At 44.9% G+C, this 20,101-nt stretch overlaps 1 protein-coding gene across 1 annotated transcript; it reads right to left on the bottom strand.

The window, feature by feature from the left end:
- Window positions 1-8,582: 8,582 nt before the first annotated feature.
- ZCCHC18 (zinc finger CCHC-type containing 18) lies at window positions 8,583-10,303 on the bottom strand. The gene is given in 2 exon segments (XM_025372772.1): window positions 8,583-9,829; window positions 9,831-10,303. Coding segments are annotated over 2 exon segments (1,212 nt in total). The 3' UTR covers window positions 8,583-9,090.
- Window positions 10,304-20,101: the final 9,798 nt, after the last annotated feature.

Below are 20,101 nucleotides of genomic sequence, written 5' to 3'. Positions count from 1 at the left end.
AACCCAAATGCCCATCAATGATAGACTGGATAAGGAAAATGTGGCACATATACACCATGGAATACTATACAGATATAAAAAAAGAATGAGTTCATGTCCTTTGGAGGGACATGGATGAAGCTGGAAACCATCGTTATCAGCAAACTAACACAGGAACAGAATAACCAAACACTGCACATTCTCACCTGTAAGTGGGAGTTGAACAATGAGAACACATGGACACAGGGAGGGGAACATCACACAGTGGGGCGTGTTGTGGGGTGGGGGGCTAGGGGAGGGATAGCATTAGCAGAAATACCTAATGCAGATGACAGGTTGATGGATGCAGCAAACCACCATGGCATGTGTATACCTATGTAACCTGCATGTTCTGCACATGTATCCCAGAACTTAAAGTATAATTTAAAAAAAGGAAAAAAAAGGAAAAAAAAAATCAACAAATCAGCAAACTACACAGAAGAATATTAGAACAATTTATCTCAAATTTCTCTTCCATTGAGCTTCCTGCCTGACCCTAGAGCTCCCTCACCTCTTTGGCTTACCAGCTCCCATCCTTCAAAGTTTCTAAGTTATTCTGTGGAGAATTTGAGCTGCTCTCTTCCTTTAGATCCGGGCCATCTCAGCTAGGTCCAGAGAGCCTCACTCACCTCCCCAACTAAGCAAGCATCCCCGGAGGTATGTTCTTCATGCAAGGGCAGTTCGTGCTCTGAGAGAATTTATTTGGTTAGCTTATAAAGGGATTATATTCTTTTCCCCTGCACACGAGAGAGAGTAGCTTTACTGCCTTTAATGACATCCTATGTGAAGGGTCTGGGAGGGATGGTTTAGGTAATCCATCTACAAGGGTGCTCAGAGAGTTTGGAGAGAAGCGATTGGTGTCGTTATGATGGCATTCTGTGGCACAGTACTTAACAGTGCACCAGGCGCTCTTTTAAAGACTTCTCAAGTGTTCCTTCATTTAATTCTCACCACAACCCTGTCAGGGACTTCCTGTTATTGTCTCCGTTTTACTGATCAGGAAGCTGAAGCGGAGAAGTTAACTACTTTGCCCAAGTTCCTTTCCTCCTGTGAGGATAAGGAGCCAAAGGTTCAGGAATGCCCAAATCACATCCCTCTTCTTGTCCAACCACCCAACCCCTCCACAAGCAACCTGACCAGCCACCTTTATACAAAGTACAGTTTTCAGATTGGAATACAAATATATCTCCTTGACTCCCTGCTCTGAGAGGTATTTCCTCTCAAACTCCCAAAAGCTGGATTGAGGAACATGGCTTAGTTGGTGCAGTATAGCAAAATGTCCTGCTTGTTGAAACTGAATTTGTGATTATCTTCTTTTTCCTCAAGAAGTCATTGAGGGCTCTTGTATTCCTATAAAAGGAGAATTTAGAGTAGCCAAATAAAAAGGGGGGTGAAGTAGTCTCATTACAGAAAAAGGGAGTTTGAGCAGCCTTTTAGTAGTTGATTGCCTCAAGATGTGGTATTCAGCCAGGGTGAAGGGAAAGTGGTTGGGGCTGTGGATCTGGATGTTTACAGAAGCTTTTACCCATCCTGAGACTTCAATTCTGCTGTTGGTCTTCAGAGAAGTGTCTGCATCTGCTGAGAAGAAATCCCACCACTGCATTCCAGCCTGGGTGACAGAGCGAGACTCCATCTCAAAAAAAAAAAAAAAAAGAAATCAGGAGACATCTAAATTTGTACAAAAAACTAATAAAATTCTGGAAAAATGGACTCAGAATATAAGAAATGTACAAATAAAAAATATTTGGAATGTGTACTAAATGCCACTGAATTGTACACTTTAAAATGGTCAAAATGGTGAATTTTTTGTAACTTTTACCCCAATAAAAATTCTGGAACAAAAAGGGGAGGTAGAACCATGGGTAGAATACAGAAGAATCAGGCCAGGGATGGTGGTTCACACCTGTAATCCCAACACTTTGGGAGACCAAGGCGGGAGGATCACTTGAGGCCAGGAATTTGAGACCAGCCTGGGAAACAGAGTACGATTGCCATCTCTCTCTCTCTCTCTCTCTCTCTCTCTCTCTCTCTGTCTATATGTGTATATATATATATACACACATACACATACATATACACACACACATATATATGAATCATACCATTTGATGTGATATCTAGTAATTGCTTTAAAATACTTCATCAAAATGTGGGGGACTATAGATGAGACAAGTTATGCAACATATTGATAATTCTTGAAGCTGAGTGATGGGTACATGGGAATTCATCATTCATTTTCTGTAATTTCATGTGGGTTTGGAAAGTTCCATTGAAAATGTTAAAAACAACCCCCTCCTCCTGCCAAATCATTTGAAAACTTAATTTGGAGAGTTTCTTAGAGCTGAATTGACCTTTAAATATTTTTAAGTATTAAAGTCTCTAGTAGCTCAGAGTTAAAGGGTATTCCCAGCAAGTTAAGAGATGAGGAAGGGCCCTGAATGTGAGCCAGAGCTACTAAAGTAGGATGTGTCACAGGCCACCTCTCTTTCTGCTCTGGTTCCTGTGAAACATAGTGCTTGTTCCAGCAACATCACCTCTAGGAATGTATCCTCAGGAAATAATTGTTCACATGTACAAACCTGTATGTGAATAAGGATGCTGTTCTCAGTGGGTTTATAACAGTGAAACAATGGAAACAAGGTAATGACTAGCTCTAAAGAGGCTGGCTTAATAAATCATGGATACAAGTAAATAATTGGATTTAATGCAGTTATGAAAAATAATCTAGGCCGGGCGCGGTGGCTCAAGCCTGTAATCCCAGCACTTTGGGAGGCCGAGACGGGCGGATCATGAGGTCAGGAGATCGAGACCATCCTGGCTAATACGGTGAAACCCCGTCTCTACTAAAAAATACAAAAAAACTAGCCGGGCGAAGTGGCGGGTGCCTGTAGTCCCAGCTACTTGGGAGGCTGAGGCAGGAGAATGGCGTGAACCCGAGAAGAGGAGCTTGCAGTGAGCTGAGATCCGGCCACTGCACTCCAGCCTGGGTGACAGAGCAAGACTCCGTCTCAAAAAAAAAAAAAAAAAAAAAAATCTAAACACCTTGGGCCTCAGTTGCCTGGTTTTTAAATGAAGAAAGCCAAAGGAGAATTGTATTCCTCAACTAGTTTTAGGAGACCAGCAAAACTTTGATACCAAAATCTCACAAAGACATTATACAGAGAGGAAAATTATAGGTGACTCTCTCTTACAGACATAGATCTAAAAATCCTAAACAAAATATTAGCAAATTGAATCCAGCAATATATAACAATTGTAATAAATCAGGACAAAATCTTGTTTATTCCAGGAATGCCTGGTTGGTTTACTATTAGAAACACAAATAATGTAATTTAGCATTTTACCTAATAAATGAGAAAGAAGCATATGATAATCTTAATAGATACAGAAAAAGCATTTCATAAAATTCAGCATCCATTGATTATTTTAAAAACATATGGTAAATTAGGAATGGAAAGAAACATTTTTAAACTGATAAGTGGTATTTACTAAAAACCTGCAGCAAGCATCCACTTAACGTTGAATTGTTCAAAGTGGTCCCCTTGAGTTCAGGAATAAGACAAGAATGTCTCTTCTCACTACTTCTTGTACTCTAGGTCCCAGTCAATGCAGTAAGGTAAGAAAAAGAAATGTATATGGATTGGTAAAGAAGAAGTAAAACTGCCATCATTCACAGATGATGTGCTTGTGTATGCAGAAAAATTCTAAGGAAGCTACAGATTAAAATTATTAAGAGAGACTAGCAAAGTCAGTATATAATATCAACATCAAAATACCAGTTATATTTCTATACACCATCAATAAGCACTTAGAAAATGAAATTTAAACCAATATTTCATTTATAGTAGCATACACAATTACCTTGAACAAAATGTAATAATAGACATACAAAACCTGAAGCAAAAGTTATGAAGCTTTGTTGACAGTGTCAAGTGTTTGTGAGAATGTGGAGCAACAGGAACTCTCAAACACTGATGGTGGAAGTGGGAATTGGTACAACTTTGGTATACAGTTTGGTGGTGTCTAGTGAAGTTGAAAATATACATAATCTATGAGCCAGCAATTCCTCTCCTACATATATACATTGTGTGTGCACATATGTACCAGGAAACATTAAAAATATGTTCTTAGCAACAGTTTTCATAATTGTCCCAAACTGGAAACAGCGCAAATGTCCATTGACAGTAAAAGGATAAATTCTTGTAAAGTCATAGAATGGAAAGCTGTAACACAATACTGGGAATGATGAACCAATGCCACATGCAACCAGGTTGAATCTCAGAAGCATAATTGTAAGGGCAATGAGCTGGATACAGAAGGGTATATGCATTATGGTTCTATTTACATAAAGCTCAAGAAACAATAGTGTTTGGGCATCTATATTTGAGTGGTAAAGCTATAAAGAAAAGTAAGAAAGCAATAGCCAAAACTGTCATGAGAGTGTTTGGTTTGGTTTGGTTTGGGAGAGAGGAAAGAGGTTGTGATTGGGCAAGGACTTACAGGAATTTCTGGAGTTCTGGTGTGTTCTGTTTCTTGATCTTTATGGTAATTTGCTCTATAATAATTTGTTAAGTTGTAAATTTATATTTTATGCACTTCCCTCCGCCCCAACCGCCCCCCCCCCCGTTAGAGTGTTTTAGAATGTGGAAATTTTAAAATAAGATTTATCTCAGGGCTTGTTGTAAGAATGGGATGAAGGATAAAGCCATGTAGAGCTTGTAGAATATGCCTGGCACTTTGTAAGACCTTAATAAATGTTAACTGTCTAAACACAATACAGATTTGTTGTTATTATTGCTTCTCTTATTTGTTGCCAACCCTGCCCCCGTCCATCATATTTGTTGCCAGTGTTTCTCAGCTTACTATTGGTATTTTTGTTAATGCTGTCTTCTGAATTATCGATCTTTTCCTTTATACTTTCTTTCATTAGTCTTAACTATAGAAAGTTCTCTCCAACCCAGAGATTTAACATGTATTGTGTTGCAGCTTTCAAAGGGGTTGCTTTTGAACATTTGATTCCTTTTATTCATTTTATAACAACAAAATATATGATTAAAAATATATGAAAAAATATATGATTAGTACATAATTGCATAAAATCTACATTTACTTCTCAAATGTGTCTGGGATTCATATTTAGTGTCATGGGAGAAAGGAAACTGGCCTTTTTTCCAATCAGGTAATGAAGTTCTCCCCAGCACCACAAATTGAACAATTTATCTCTCCTCCACTCACTGTTGCAGCTGTCTCCTCTTGCATACTTCAAATTCAAAACCATTTGCACCAAAAGCATAGACTGGAAACTTGATACCTGAACTGAATGTGATAATGCAACTCTGAAGGGAGAGAGGATGGTTGCCAGGCAGCAGGAGGGATAGCTGCAGCAAGGAGAGAATGTGAAAGAAAGGTGGAAAAAGCCTGTGTCAAACAAGTATTCTTTAAAGGCTGCATCCTTGTGTATGGCGCACAAGCCACTTGCTGCTGTGACGTTTGGCTAATTATGTCTGTTGACCTTGTTTTCCTCACGTATCATCTCTATATAATAATAACACCAACCTCATAGGGTCCTGTGCACATGAGGGCTAACTCAAGTAAGGAACACAGACTTTGGGGTCAGTCAGTCCAGTGTCTTATCCTTGACTGTACCACTAAATAACTACATGATCCTAAGTACGTTTTCTAACTTCCCGGCCTGTTTCATCATCTGAAATATGTGTCAATTAATAGTAATTAAATTAGTAGCAAATTAGAAATAGAAAGTAATACTTATCTTGAGGGAGTTGCTATGAAAAGCTAATAATGCGTTTTAAAGGTTTGGCACTGGGTGCCTGGCATGTAATAAGCTTGGAATAAATCGCACTTGCAGTGATTTAAATTTTTATTGCTATTGCGGAAGGATCAGGAAGGGAAAGAATATTCAGCAAAAGAGACTGAGAAGTAGGCACCAAAAAGATCTGGGAGAGGGAAACCGTGAGATGATGTCATGGAAACAAGGGAAAATAGTATCAAGAAGGAGGGAGATAATGCAAAAGGAGGTCATTCAAAGGCTGGTGTCTCCTGACAAGACAAAAGAGCAATTTTCATCTCTTAGCAACTAATGAGAATGAAGGGAGAAAGGAAAGGAAAAAACAATAATTATAAATGAAGGGTATTGAACACAAAATTTTCTAAAAGCCTTCTTTCACTTAACCCTGTGATCACTCCAAGTCTTCTATGTCTTCCAATTGGGCAAAATACATACTTCTTGAATAAAGGAAAGCCAGTGTGACACAAAAGGAAATAAAAAGTATCACTTTTGCATCATTTTGGTGAAGTAAAAATTTAGACAGTTTCAGGTTTACACAACAGAGGACAGGATGAGGGGGGAAGGAAAGGGGATGAATTACAGAGCAGGGTTTCAAAGTAATGATCTTGAACCTCCAAGCTAATTCCAGTGAAAAGGAGGGTGGGGGTAGGTGTAGCATTTACTCCTCTTTTCACTCTACCTGGTTTCAGAAAGAAATCATGACAGCATATCTAGGTAAATCATTCAATAGCATTTATAGATTGAATTTGAGAAAAGGTGAGCAGGAAGTGGAACTATATTCTAATCTTGGAGAGATGAGTGGGCAAATCCCCTCCAAGGATAGATTGCAGGAGAGGTAGGAAGGAATAAGGGGCTGTAAGAGCCAGGTAGTGTTGGGGGACCCTGTGGCTTTGGGGGCTTGATGAAGCTGCCTCCTGCCTGGGTGGTGGGTTCCTCTTCGCCTGTGGTGAGATGGAGGTGGCTGCCAGGGGCCAGAGGTGCCCCAGATGGATGCAAAAAGTGGGTCTCTTGAACCTTTACTCCTGCTCAGTTCTCAGCTAAAAGGTCAGAGGCAGAGGGGCCCTCCCAGTCTACTGGACATGAGCATTAAGGAGGCTGAGGCTTAAGGCCATCATGGAATGCGGAGGAGGGGGAGGTGATGATGGGCAGAGCACATGAGGCTGAGCCTCCATCTCCCCCCACCAAGAGGTGAGTGTGGCTCCAGGGAAGGGGAGTGGTGGTAAAGTGCAATTGTGAGAAAATGGATGGAGCAAGGGGGATAGGAATGAGATTGCGGGGATATGGATGAAGCAGGGAGATCTGAATGAGACTGTGGGGATATGGATGGAGCAGGGGGGATATGAATGAGATTGTGGGGATATGGATGGGGCAGGGGGGATCTGAATGAGATTGCGGGGATATGGATGAAGGAGGGGGGATCTGAATGAGACTGTGGGGATATGGATGGAGCGGGGGGATAGGAATGAGACTGAGGATACAGATGGAGCAGGAAGGATCTGAATGAGATTGTGAGGATATGCATGGAGCAGGAGGGAACTGAATGGGATTGTAGGGATATGAATGGAGCAGGGCGGGTATGAATGAGACTGTGAGGACATGGATTGAGCAGAGGGGATAGGAATGTGATTGTGGGGATATGGATGGAGCAGGGTGATAGGAATGAGATTGTGGGGACATGGATGGAACAGTGAGGATAGGAATGAGATTGTGGGGATATGGATGGAGCAGTGGGGATAGGAATGGGATTATGGGGATGTGGATGAAGCAAGAGAAAGGGACCAGGGAAGAGCAGAGTTGGGGGTGATTCTGGAAGGAGAGCACTCCAAGGCAGATTCTGGGCCTGGCAGCCCTGGGAAGGCTGCATTGGGCTCCTTGCAGTGTGTGGCTTCTACCCCTCCCTGGGGGACTCAGCCTAGACCCTTTTGTCCCCCATCGGTCTGCTAGCCTAATTAGAGTCCCAACCTCCACTCCTCCCACCACATAGCCCAGGGTTCTGTGTGAAACCTGTGGGTCTGCAGTTTCTGCCAGGCCTCCTGTCCCTGTCACTGTAGATGGGAGCCCACCAGCCTGGCCATCATACCCCTTCCCCTCTCCCCCTGTCCTTCTGTCCTCCACCTACATAGCTCTGTGCTCCTTTCCCTGAGGTGCCAGCTCTGGCTGCTGCACACCCTGTCTCGTCAGCCCAGGGGCCCCCTCTTTCCTCCCAGGCAAACTCCCTCAGGTCCTCAGGTCTGCATTCATTTCACTCCACTCCCTGCCTTAAATGAAATCATTCCTCCCTGCACCTTGCCAGTCTTGACCTCTTTGTGAGGATAGGGACTACTGTACCTACAAGAAAGTTGGGACCCTCGGGGATAGAGGTCACATGTCATCTTTTATCACCCTCTAATCTGAGGTCAAGAGATGGGGCAGGAGTAGTTGTCCCTTCCCAATACAAACAGGAATGGAGCCTCTGGAATACCCATTTTCAATTTTTGTCCCTGCTGTTCCCCATCTGATGTCTCATGATATATTCAAGAAGAAAACATTGGAACATTATTAACTCATGGGTGCAGGAGTTGGCTTTATGACCTAGGAGACAGGTCAGTTAAGGGGTTGTATGGGAGATATTCAGTCCATTTCAGTTTCCTTTCTCCTTTCCTATAAATGAGGTTGATAAAAACCCATCCTCCTAGTATGACCCCCACTTATAGCTTCTATATTTAGTTTCATTTTTCTTTATCTTTCTAAAAGTAACATCACACAGAGATATGAAATAAGATGTTTATATATATTCATTGACATAGAAGTCCACAAGATATATTATTTGGTGAAAAATACACAGTATAGAACAGCATTTATATTTGATCACTCTTATCTATACATGTATCTATCTGGGTACACAGGTACAGGGAGATATCTGGAAGGACATTCACCAAAGGGCTGACAATGGTTACAAAAGGGTGCTGAGTTTCAGGTAATTTGTACTTTAGTTTTTGTATCTTCCTTTATTTTTGAAGGTTTATTGAAAAGTTGCTCCTTTCATAAAAAGTAGAAAGTCATCAAAGAAATAGACACATGGAGAACAGACTCTTAAGCCAGCAGAGAAGGGAGCATGGACAGAGGTCACACCATTCCCCTCCACTGTGCTGGTATGCAAGACCTCTTCTCTTTCCCAAAGGAAAACTGCTTTGTGGATTCATGCAGTTAGAAACCCACCCTCCTCTCCTGTTATTCCCATTACTCTGAATACAGTTAAGAACTCATTTAGGGCTGGGTCTAGATCCTTACTGTGGCTCAAAAGCATCACTGTGTTCTCCAGGGACGTCTTTTGACCTGTCCTCTGTATGTGTCAGCTCCTGCAGGGTGATGATCAGATTCTCAAAAACCTGGGCCTTGTTGCTCTCATTGTCACAGGTTTCTTCTGAGTGGCCCTCCTTACCACAATATGAACAGCAGATTGTGTATTTTCACTTCCTGGCTCTACAAATATTCCCAGGACCATCATTCTTATACCCAGAACCACCACTGGTAGAAAGAGACTGAGCCCCAGAATTGTTGGGGGAATCAATAACCAGCACTTGATCCAGAGGTCTGGCTCTTCCTCTGAAGGGAGGGACACCTGTGGGTGTCAGTGGAGGGTCCAGAGACACCACCAGGATCACATCCTCATCGGAGTCATCAAGGGTATCATCTATTTCTATCACGTTGCAGTTACAGTTAGCACTGCCGATTGTTATTGACTGGGCACCCTGAAATGCCACAGGGCTGGCTGCCTTCTCCATAATTGGCCCAGACCTTTTCGGCCGCTTCCGTTTAATAAAAGCATCATCCCAATCCTCTTCCTCCCTTATCATCTTGATTAACTCCAGGAAATTGGGAAGCCGCTCCTGCGCATTTGCATACATCCTGAGAAGATGCTTAAATTTAAGCCTGAAGCACAGGTCCCTATTCAGCTCGGTGCCTAAAAGAAGCTGTTGCAAGCCAGTCTGGTTTGCATCTTTCTCAGCTAGGATGCCAGCCTGAATTCTGGAGCTGCAACTCTAAACGGATCACATAAAGGGAGGCTTTCTCCCCTAGTGCCTGCAGGGTGTTAACAAATTTACCATGGGCAGTCACACTGCTTTCAAACTCCCCAAACACCAATTTCATGGCCCGCAAGAAATCTGCTACACTTAGGTTGGGGTTGGCCGCCTGAAGCAAACGCATGACCTCCCGGGCAGGGCCCCTAAGTGTTTTCATCAAGCGCTTGAGTTTTTCCTCCTCAGACATACTCCAATCTGGCAGGACCCCATTGACTTGGATCAGCCAGTTTTCAAAGGTTTCTTTCCCCTGGGCTGGCACCACTCTCCCCGAGAACAACTTCATGTTTCTCTCTGCCATGTTGACCATGAAAGGACCGAGACTCCTCCCCAGAGACCTCAACATGGAATGGGCCCAAGGCGGCAAAGGTGCATTCTGCTGCCTGCTGTTACCCACACGCGCAATGATGCTAGCCATGACTGACGACGATAGGGTATCTGAATACAACAAGATACTCGCGCTTTTTGGAATAAGCCTTATCTGCAGGATTCTCCAAAGCAACGTTCATGGGCTGTGCCTGCCTTGTATTTCAGTAGGGATTCTAAGGAAAATAAAAACGGTTAATAAGATAGTGGGCTGTGGGGAAGCAGTCTGTAGTAGCATTCTCGATCTTCCTGAATAACGTTGTAGTGCATTTTATATCTGCCCAGTGCCTTAACAATACCCTGCAGGAGACTGGCAATTACAACATTCCAGAGCTAGCAGGTTTCCTTGGACTAGTAGGTAGTTTTTCAGAGCCACATCCATCCACTCCTGCCTGTACTCCAGGAGGGGCGACAACTGTTGCTTCTAATTCTAGATGACATAGTGTTTGGAGCTTATACTGGGCCCTCAAAACGGAACTCAATGGTTGTGGGTCACAGATTTATGGTAATAAGAAACCATTAACCTCATGGCCTCAGGTCTCAATCACATCCCCTTGTCAACGTTTCCCCCGTTATTTCTCAGATTCTTACATGAACTCGGAAACTAGCGTTCGCCTTTATTTTACGTGCAGCCTCTGCAACAGGTGCCTGCCGTGAGAAAATTAACCTCTGGGGTAGAGCCGACTTTTGTCCACTGGGGGTCGCAGGTCCCAGTCCTCAGGGCCTCAAGACTGTGACGCGAAGGAGGGAAAGGAAGGATTGGAAGCAGCTTCATCTGAAAACCTGATACCTCCTCTCCACCAGCTTCACTGTCACCAGGCGGAAAGTTCCCTTCTGAACGCAAGCCAAAGTGCCTCCTGCCCCCATCCCCACCCCGCCTTACATTTCCTCCGGGAGACCCTCGCCCTACCAGCTCTGCAATCCGCCGCACAGAATCCAAGTTCGGATTTGGCTTTGATGACCTGCCAGGGAGAAAGAGACTGGAAGTTGGATAACCTCCCACCCCCATATTCCTTCCCAGGAAGAGAGGAGGAGATGCAAAAGGGGTTCAAGACAGCTTGCGATCGTCTCCTCCCGCCCCTTGCCACCTCCCCGAACACACCCCCACCCCCGATGCCCGACAACACCCCCGATCTCCGACAACACCACGACCCACCTTAATCCAGGCAAATCCTAAATCCTACCCAGTTGGCAGCATCCAGATGAACCACAACTCCTTCCTCAGCGCAACCAGGCCAAGGGAATGCTCCATCCCCTGCCTCGCAGTTACTGATTCTCCAAGCCAGGCGCCGCCCAGTCCTGGCGGGGCTTCCACCACCCCTCTCCGCGCCGGGCAATCGCGCGCTCTTTCTTTACCTGCGCTCCACTGGTAGGCAGCATGTGCTCCCGCGTCGACAGCTCTGTTTTGCCTTCCGGTCCCCGTAGCTCTGCAGGGGAACGGTATCTCTGGCGCCTCCTCGGCCGCTAAGCGACCCGGGGCTGCCAGACCTAGCGAGAGCTTCGCATGACCGCCCAGCAAGGGGTAGCCGAGTTGAGGCAGCGCGGTTCCCAAGGCAGCCAAGGCTGCGCCCACCCTCCAGTTCGGCCCTCCGGGCAGCAGCGGTTGCTTTCAGTCTCTGCCCATTGAGACAAAAGAGCGTGACGAGCCGGGCGACGCGGCCAATCAGCGGGGCGAGGGGGCGGCCTCCCCGCGCAGCCTCCGGCCCCGAAGCTACTGCTAGCAAGAAGGGGGTGCGGGAGGGCGGGGGCTGCGGCAGACAGGCGCGGGAGCCGGCACGGCGTCAAGTGCAGCTCGGAAGCACGGACTGGGCCCATTTCCCTTTCATCCGTGAGTTTGCTGCTACCCCATCGCTTCCCTTCTCCCTATCCCCTTCCACCTCGGCTCTCCTCCCGGCTTTGAGACCGGATGCCTTAAACACGAGGTGGGACAGAAACCAAGTGAACAATGAGAGTTCCTCACCTTTGTATAGGCGGAAGGGGGGAAACAGCGTTTACTGAGTGCTTTTTGTGTGCAGAGGCGCCTGCGTGGACATCTCCTTTCCTCTTCTCAGCAGCCCTGTGAAGGAGGTAGCAGCGTACCCATTTAACAGGAAAGGACTGAAGCACCCAGGCAGTACAGTTAGGAAGTGCAGAGCTAAGAGCTGACACCCAAGTCAACATGTCTGACTTCAAAGGCTGCCCCTTGCCAACACTCCTCTGTTCTGTCAGATTAAGGGATAGTGGAGAAAAACCAAGGCCAGGATGGGAGGACCAACTTGGGATTGCATAGAATTGGTGAGCAAGAACCGTTATCTCCATTTCACAGATGAAGAAACTGAGCCAGAGAGAGAGAGGTTACTCGTTTTGGCCTGTATCCTGCAGCAAATAAGTTACAGCATCCAACCTAGCACCTGTATGTTGCTCTCTAGATGCTAATTCTTTGCCCTGCAGCGCTGCCTGGAGAGTATTTTTGCACAGGTAGTCTCAAACCATCTCAACAGCAGTCTCAATGTGATGATAGTGCTGAGGGAGGGGGTGAGGAGGTAGTGGGGACAGGGCTGAGGGAAGATGGAGGCAACCTTTATGGTGCCCATTGTACAGAAGAGGAAACTCTTTTTGACACTTTTCTTTCTTGTTTCTTTTTTTATTATTATTAATCTTTTTTTCTTTTGCTTTTTTGTTTTTTTAACACAAGCTGCCTGTTTTTTAAAAGCAACATTATTTCTACAGCCCTTTGTGACCCCAAAGAGGCCAGGCTCAGAGAGGTAAAATGATTTATCTGAAAATACAAGGTGAAGCCAAAATTTGAACCAAGTCTCTGAATCCAGAACTCATGCTATTAACCAAAGTGTGAGTACAAGGTGGGCTGCCTCCGACCCATTTTGGAGAGCTTGTTATAAATGCAGCTTATTGGGCCTTACCCCTGGGGGATTTTGATGTACTAGGACTAGGCATGAAGAGTGTGATTTGTAGTTTTAACCAGCCCTGTAGTTGATTCTGAGGTGTAGAGAGATTCGTGAACCACTGTTCTAAACACCACCACGTGATGCTGAAGGTTATAAGTAAATGGGCCTGTTATCAGTGTATCTGTCCATGGCATATCTGTCATGAAATGTAACTCCAGAGCAGATTCCTACCCGCGGTCCTTCCTGGAATTGTATGCAAAGAATCTGGACTCCGTACATTCTTCTGAGTCCACAGCTTTGCAGATTTTCAAATGGGTCTGTCATAACATCTTCCTTCTTCAAGCCATGCTTGACGAAGAAGTGTGAGAAATAAAACCCCATTTAACCTAACCCCCAAACCACAGCTCTCTGTTGCTGATATAGCTCTTTCATTTCCTGGCTCAAGGACAGGTTGCTAGGTTGCCCTTCTGTGAGCTCTTCAGGGGACTTCTCCTTTGCTGGATTTGGCATCACTGGCCCCAGAGAAGGAGCAACTCCATGGAAACGGCATGCAGGGTTGTCCAAAGTGAATGGCCGTGAAGGCAGTGGCTGGAAAACCTGCTCCATTTTTCCCTGACTTAGAGAGCAGGTATTACTTCCTTTATGTATAGTGTGGCTAGGAGGCTCCTGTGGGGCCTGTTCTTGACTCCTGATGTTTAGAAGCAAGTAAACAGTCTGATGCCCTTCAGCTGCTGTTGGCTTCATCTTCAGTCTGCCAAGGTACTTCACTTGCTCCTTTCCACCCTCTTATTTACAACCCCAAGATCTAGAGTTCCTTGGAGTAAACAATATAAATTTGGAGATAAAGCACCTTCCATCTCAGGATCACGGCCTGTGGATGGAATAGTGGGGTAGTGGTGGTGGAGGGTGGAAAGTGTGGATGTATGGATAAGGCAGGTTGCTCACCTTGCACACTCAGGGGTGATGCTGGCAGTAGCTCTTAGGTTTCCTTCAGACTTTTGCTTCTGCTCCCCTGTCCCATGACATCTGACTCTTGCCTCCCAGAAGACTCTTGTTCAGTGTTTAAATTGGCTTCATCACCAAATTAGGTATTTGCAGCTGGACTTGGTAGGGATGGAATCACATAAAACCAAGAATAGGTCTCAGAGCTCTGACAAAAATAATGATGGGAAATGGATTGTGTAAAGTGGCCAGGGTTGGGCTACTAGAACAAAGCAAGGGACTCTTCATGCAGGGATGGGGGGAATATTAGCAACCTGGCTCAAGTTGGATACAGGATATCCTATCTCTGGCCTCATGTGTGTGAGTGTGTTCCAACTGATGGCTCTAATGAGACCACATTTTCTAATTTCAAAAAATAAACCTTAAAGGCTTGAAGGTTTGGAGATAAAGCTTTCAGCTGAAACAATAATAGCTGCCTTTGGCTGCCTGCCTCCTTTGTGCCAGGAACTTTCTATCTGTTATCTCTTTTAAGCTTCTCAGTAACCCTGTTGAGACAGCCATTGTATCCCATTTTGCAGACAGGGAAACTGAATTTCAGGGATGTTACATAACTTGTGTTAGGCTTCACAACTTGTAAGTGGAGGCACTGAGACTGCAGGCCAGGGATGTCAAACACCAAAGCCCATGAAAACTCTTCTTTGCTGCCTTCCAAACAAGCAGTCCAAAATGCATTCTGCAGATGACCCAGTTCATTAGACCAATTGCAGCCTTTAGAACAATTTAATTGTAATTGTGCCTTTATTCCTATTATCTAATTTTTTTGACTTTTAAAATTGTGTGTGTGTGTGTGTGTGTGTATATATATATATATATATATATATAATACTTTAAGTTCTAGGGTACATGTGCACAACGTGCAGGTTTGTTACATATGTATACATGTGCCATGCTGGTGTGCTGCACCCATTAACTCGTCCTTTACATTAGGTATATCTCCTAATGCTATCCCTTCCCCCTACCCCCTCCCCACAATAGGACCCGGTGTGTGATGCTCCCCTTCCTGTGTCCAAGTGATCTCATTGTTCAATTCCCACCTATGAGTGAGAACATGCGGTATTTGGTTTTCTGTTCTTGCGAAAGTTTGCTGAGAATGATAGTTTCCAGCTGCATCCATGTCCCAACAAAGGACACAAACTCATCCTTTTTATGGCTGCATAGTATTCCATGGTGTATATGTGCCACATTTTCTTAATCCAGTCTGTCACTGATGGACATTTGGGTTGATTCCAAGTCTTTGCTATTGTGAATAGTGCTGCAATAAACATACGTGTACATGTGTCTTTATAGTAGCATGACTTATAATCCTTTGCGTATATCCCCAGTAATGGGATGGCTGGGTCAAATGGTATTTCTAGTTCTAGATCCTTGAGGAATCGCCACACTGTTTTCCACAATGATTGAACTAGTTTACCATCCCACCAACAGTGTAAAAGTGTTCCTATTTCTCCACATCCTCTCCAGCACCTGTTTCCTGACTTTTTAATGATTGCCATTCTAACTGGTGTGAGATGGTATCTCATTGTGGTTTTGATTTGCATTTCTCTGATGGCGAGTGATGATGAGCATTTTTTCATGTGTCTGTTGGCTGTATGAATGTCTTCTTTTGAGAAGTGTCTGTTCATACCCTTTGCCCACTTTTTGATGGGGTTGTTTTTTTCTTGTCAATTTGTTTGAGTTCTCTGTATGTTCTGGATATTAGCCCTTTGTCAGATGGGTAGATTGCAAAAACTTTCTCCCATTCTGTAGGTTGCCTGTTCACTCTGATGGTAGTTTCTTTTGCTGTGCAGAAGCTCTTTAGTTTAATTAGATCCCATTTGTCAATTTTGGCTTTTATTGCCATTGCTTTTGGTGTTTTAGAAATGAAGTCCTTGCCCATGCCTATGTCCTGAATGGTATTACCTAGGTTTTCTTCTAGGGTTTTTATGGTTTTAGGTCTAACATTTAAGTCTCTAATCCATCTTGAATTAATTTTCGTATAAGGAGTAAGGAAAAGATCCAGATTCAGCTTTCTACTTATGGCTAGCCAATTTTCCCAGCACCATTTATTAAATAGGGAATCCTTTCCCCATTTCTTGTTTCTCTCAGGTTTGTCAAAGATCAGATGGCTGTAGATGTGTGGTATTATTTCTGAGGGCTCTGTTCTGTTCTATTGGTCTATATCTCTGTTTTGGTACCAGTACCATGCTGTTTTGGTTACTGTAGCCTTGTAGTATAGTTTGAAGTCAGGTAGCGTGATGCCTCCAGCTTTGTTCTTTTGGCTTGGGATGGTCTTGGCAATGCGGGGTCTTTTTTGGCTCCATATGAACTTTAAAGCAGTTTTTTCCAATTCTGTGAAGAAAGTCATTGGTAGCTTAATGGTGATGGCATTGAATCTATAAATTACCTGATCTCATTTTTTAAAAATGAAACTACTAATATAACTTATGGAGCAACTTATATACCAGGTGCTATGCTAAGCACTTTCTGTACTTTGTCTCATGCATCCTTCATGACAATCATTTTACATATAAGGATACTGAGGATCAGCAAGATGATGAAACTTGGCCAAGGTTATAAAGCTAGGAAGTGACAGAGTGAAATTCAAACCCAGGGCTGGCTGAATCCAGAGCCCATGTCTGTGCCCTACAGCACAATGCAGTGGGGAAGACAAATGTGGCCCTCATCTTAAATGGGCTCCTCTCTGTCAACCACAGCTCTATTTGCTTCTCACACATGGGGTAGGCCAGCCCCATGCACAACTCACACTTCTAAGCCTATGTACCTTAGGCCACTTCCTCAGCCTAGAATGCTTGCTCTTACTCCCCTACCTAACAACAGCATATTCTATTCTACTCAGTTAAGGATTGAGTCATATGCCCCTTCTCAGGTAGAATAAATTGCTCTTGTCTTTTTGCTTCCACCTTCATTAGTGTACCCTTTATTTTGTTTTTCTGTAGAGTTTAGCTCATTGTTGACCTGTCTCCCCTGCTAGATTCCCAGGCAGTTGAGGGCAGGCACCAAATTCTATTCACTGTAGCTCCATGGTGGTTTACCCGCAATGATTTAGTGGATGATCAATACATGTTTGTGAGCTGACCAAAGGACTGGCTGAGAGATACCCTGAATGAACAGACAAATACGTTCATTTGTGGCTGGATCCTGGGGCAGTCACACAGGCTACCCATGTGGACTAGACTGGCTGGGAGAGTCTGGAATCCTCTGGGCTCATTTTACTAGGCTGTAAACATAGGAGGCAGGTCATAGGGTACAGATGATATCTGCTTAAGGCCAACTCTAGGTCCATTCTGTGGTCTGTACTTTGAATTCATGTGAAGGGGCCAGGCTCTCCTAGATTGCTTATGCTGCGCCTTCCCATTCGTGGAAGTAAGGGCTTCCCTGCCTCCCTTGGGAACAGAAGATTTGTTCCCAAATGCCCCTGTGTCTGGTTATGGTTGTCCTGAGAGCGTCCAGAAGGAGCATGTGTTCTGTGGACACAGATACTGAAGTCCAGAAGCATTTTTGTTTTGATACTTCTTATCAAAGCCACCATGTTATGGCCTCTCAACCACTTTCTCTCATTTCATGTTATTAATCTCTGCCACAACGTTTTGAGGTGGATCCTAATATCCCTGTTTTGTAGCTGAAGAACCTGAGACTGAATGAAATGTCTTGTTCATGGTCACACAACTAAGTAAGTGGCAGAGGCAGAATTCAGTCTCGGGTCTGTCTGCCCTTTCAAAAGCCTGGCATCTTAACAGAAAATACATGGGAGAAACACGAACTCCCCTCCCATAAAATGGAAAGGATTGGATTTATAAAATGGATTACATATTAAGGTTTGATGTTTCTCAATTATTGTTCACCTTTAATCCCTCAAAATGATTTACAAAAATGGCAGGAGTTGGGGATTGAAAAGTACAATCCCTCTATCAACTATTGACCTGAATGCCCCCATATCAACACCCTCTGACAGATACAGTATGGAGATGACTAAAAATTATTTTGCCCTTTCTTCTCCATTTACAGCTCAGGTGGGTAAGGCTCCAAGATGTCATTGAACTTCTAAAGGTCACACATCAAGGTCACACATCAAGTTAATAACAAAACTCACTTAGAATGCTAGTTATCTCATACTACCCCACCTGCTTCCTGGCCTTTCTGGGGTAGGTGCAATAGTTGGGAATCCTTGTACTGCCAAATCCTAGCCCAGTTTTCTTTCTGCTAAATCATCCTGCCTCATGGTGTCAGTGAACACGTTTATAAATGGTAGGGAGGAAATGGAACATTACTGCACTCTGAGGTAGAAGAAAGGACAAATATTTACCTCACCACCTGTCCTTATTTAGGTGAAGGTAAGACTTTGGAAAGAAGATCTTTAGTAAGAGAGCTGAGGGCTGTTGGGGGCTTCTGTGGATTTAGCGGCCTGGGTATCTGGGAGGAGTCCCCTTTGGCTCTGGAGAAATGGAAGTGGGGCTGCCAGGGGCCAGAGGTGGCCTAAAGGGATGCAAATAGTGGGCCTCTTGAGCTTTTACTCCTGCTCTGTTCTCAGCTAAAGGGTCAGAGGCAGAGGGGCCCTCCCAGTGTACTGGCTATGAGGGTAAAGGAGGCTGAGGCTTAAGGCCATCATGGAATGTGGGGGTAGGGGGACATGGTGATGGGCAGAGTACAGGAGGCTGAGCCTCCATCTCCCTCCACCAAGAGGTGAGTGTGGCTCCATGGGAGGGGAGTGGTGGTAAAGTAAGATTGTGACAAAATGGATGGAGCAAAGGGGATAGGAATGAGAATGTGGGGATATGGATGGAACAGGGTGGGGTTATGAATGAGATTGTGGGGATGTGGATGGAGCAGGGGGATACGAATGAGATTGTGGGGATATGGATGGAGCAGGGGGTATAGAATGAGATTATGGGGATATGGATGGAGCAGTGGGGATAGGAATGGGATTGTGGGGAGATGGATGGAGCAGGGAGAAGGGGCTAGGGAAGAGCAGAGCTGATGGGAGTGATTTTGGAAGGAATAGTACGCCAAGGCGGATTCTTGGCCTGGCAGCCTCGGGAAGGCTGCATTGGGCTTCTTGCAGTGTGTGACTTCCACTCCTCCCTGGGGACCTCAGCCTGGACTCTCTGGTCCCCCATCAGCCTGCTAGCTTAATTAGAGTCCCAACCTTCATGCCCCCCACCACATAGCCCAGGGTTCTGTATGAAACCTGTAGGTCTGCAGATCCTGCCAGACTTCTTGTCCCTGTCACTGTAGATGGAAGCCCTCCATCCTGGCCATCGTGCCCCTCCCCCTCTCCCCTGTCCTCCTGCCCCACACTCACACATCTCTGTGCTCCTTTCCCTGAGGTGGCAGCTCTGGCTACTGTACACCCTGTCTCGTCAGCCCAGGGAACCCCTCTTTCCTCCCCGGCAAACTCCCTCAGATCTGCACTGAGCATTCATTTTTTCTTTAGATCCCAAAGTTCCTTCATATGTCCTGGCTTCCAAATTGCTTCTCATACTAGCCATCTGCTTCCTGGCCTTTCTGGGGTAAGGAGCAATAGTTTGGGGTCCTTGCACTGCCTATTCTATCTAGTACAGTGGTTCTAAGCCAGGTTTTGCCTCCCAGGGGACATTTGGCAAGGTCTCAAGATATTTTTGGTCATCACACTGTGTAAGTCACCACTGGTGCTACTGGCACGCACTGAGCCAAAGCCAGGGAGCCTCTGAACATCCTCCAATGCACAGGACAGGCGCCAAGAATAAAAAATTATCCTGCCCAAAATGTCAATAGCACCGAGGTTAAGAAACCTTGCTCTATTATATAGCTACAGGTCTTCAAGGTTAGGCTTAGAAGTTGCCAGGTGCTGAGTCTTTAGGCACTGAACTTCCAGAAGCAGCTGCTCTTTCCTTTCCTCACTTGCTAGAGGGGGGCTGGGCGTTGCCATGAAACAGCTACAACTTGGGCAGGAATCTATGGAGAGAAAGGCGAGGGGAGATTCCCCC

The sequence above is a fragment of the Theropithecus gelada genome, chromosome X (assembly GCF_003255815.1).
Source record: "Theropithecus gelada isolate Dixy chromosome X, Tgel_1.0, whole genome shotgun sequence".
NCBI classification, from domain to species: domain Eukaryota; kingdom Metazoa; phylum Chordata; class Mammalia; order Primates; family Cercopithecidae; genus Theropithecus; species Theropithecus gelada.
Note: the sequence above shows the minus strand (reverse complement) of the source record. Positions and strands in the feature narration are given on the sequence as shown.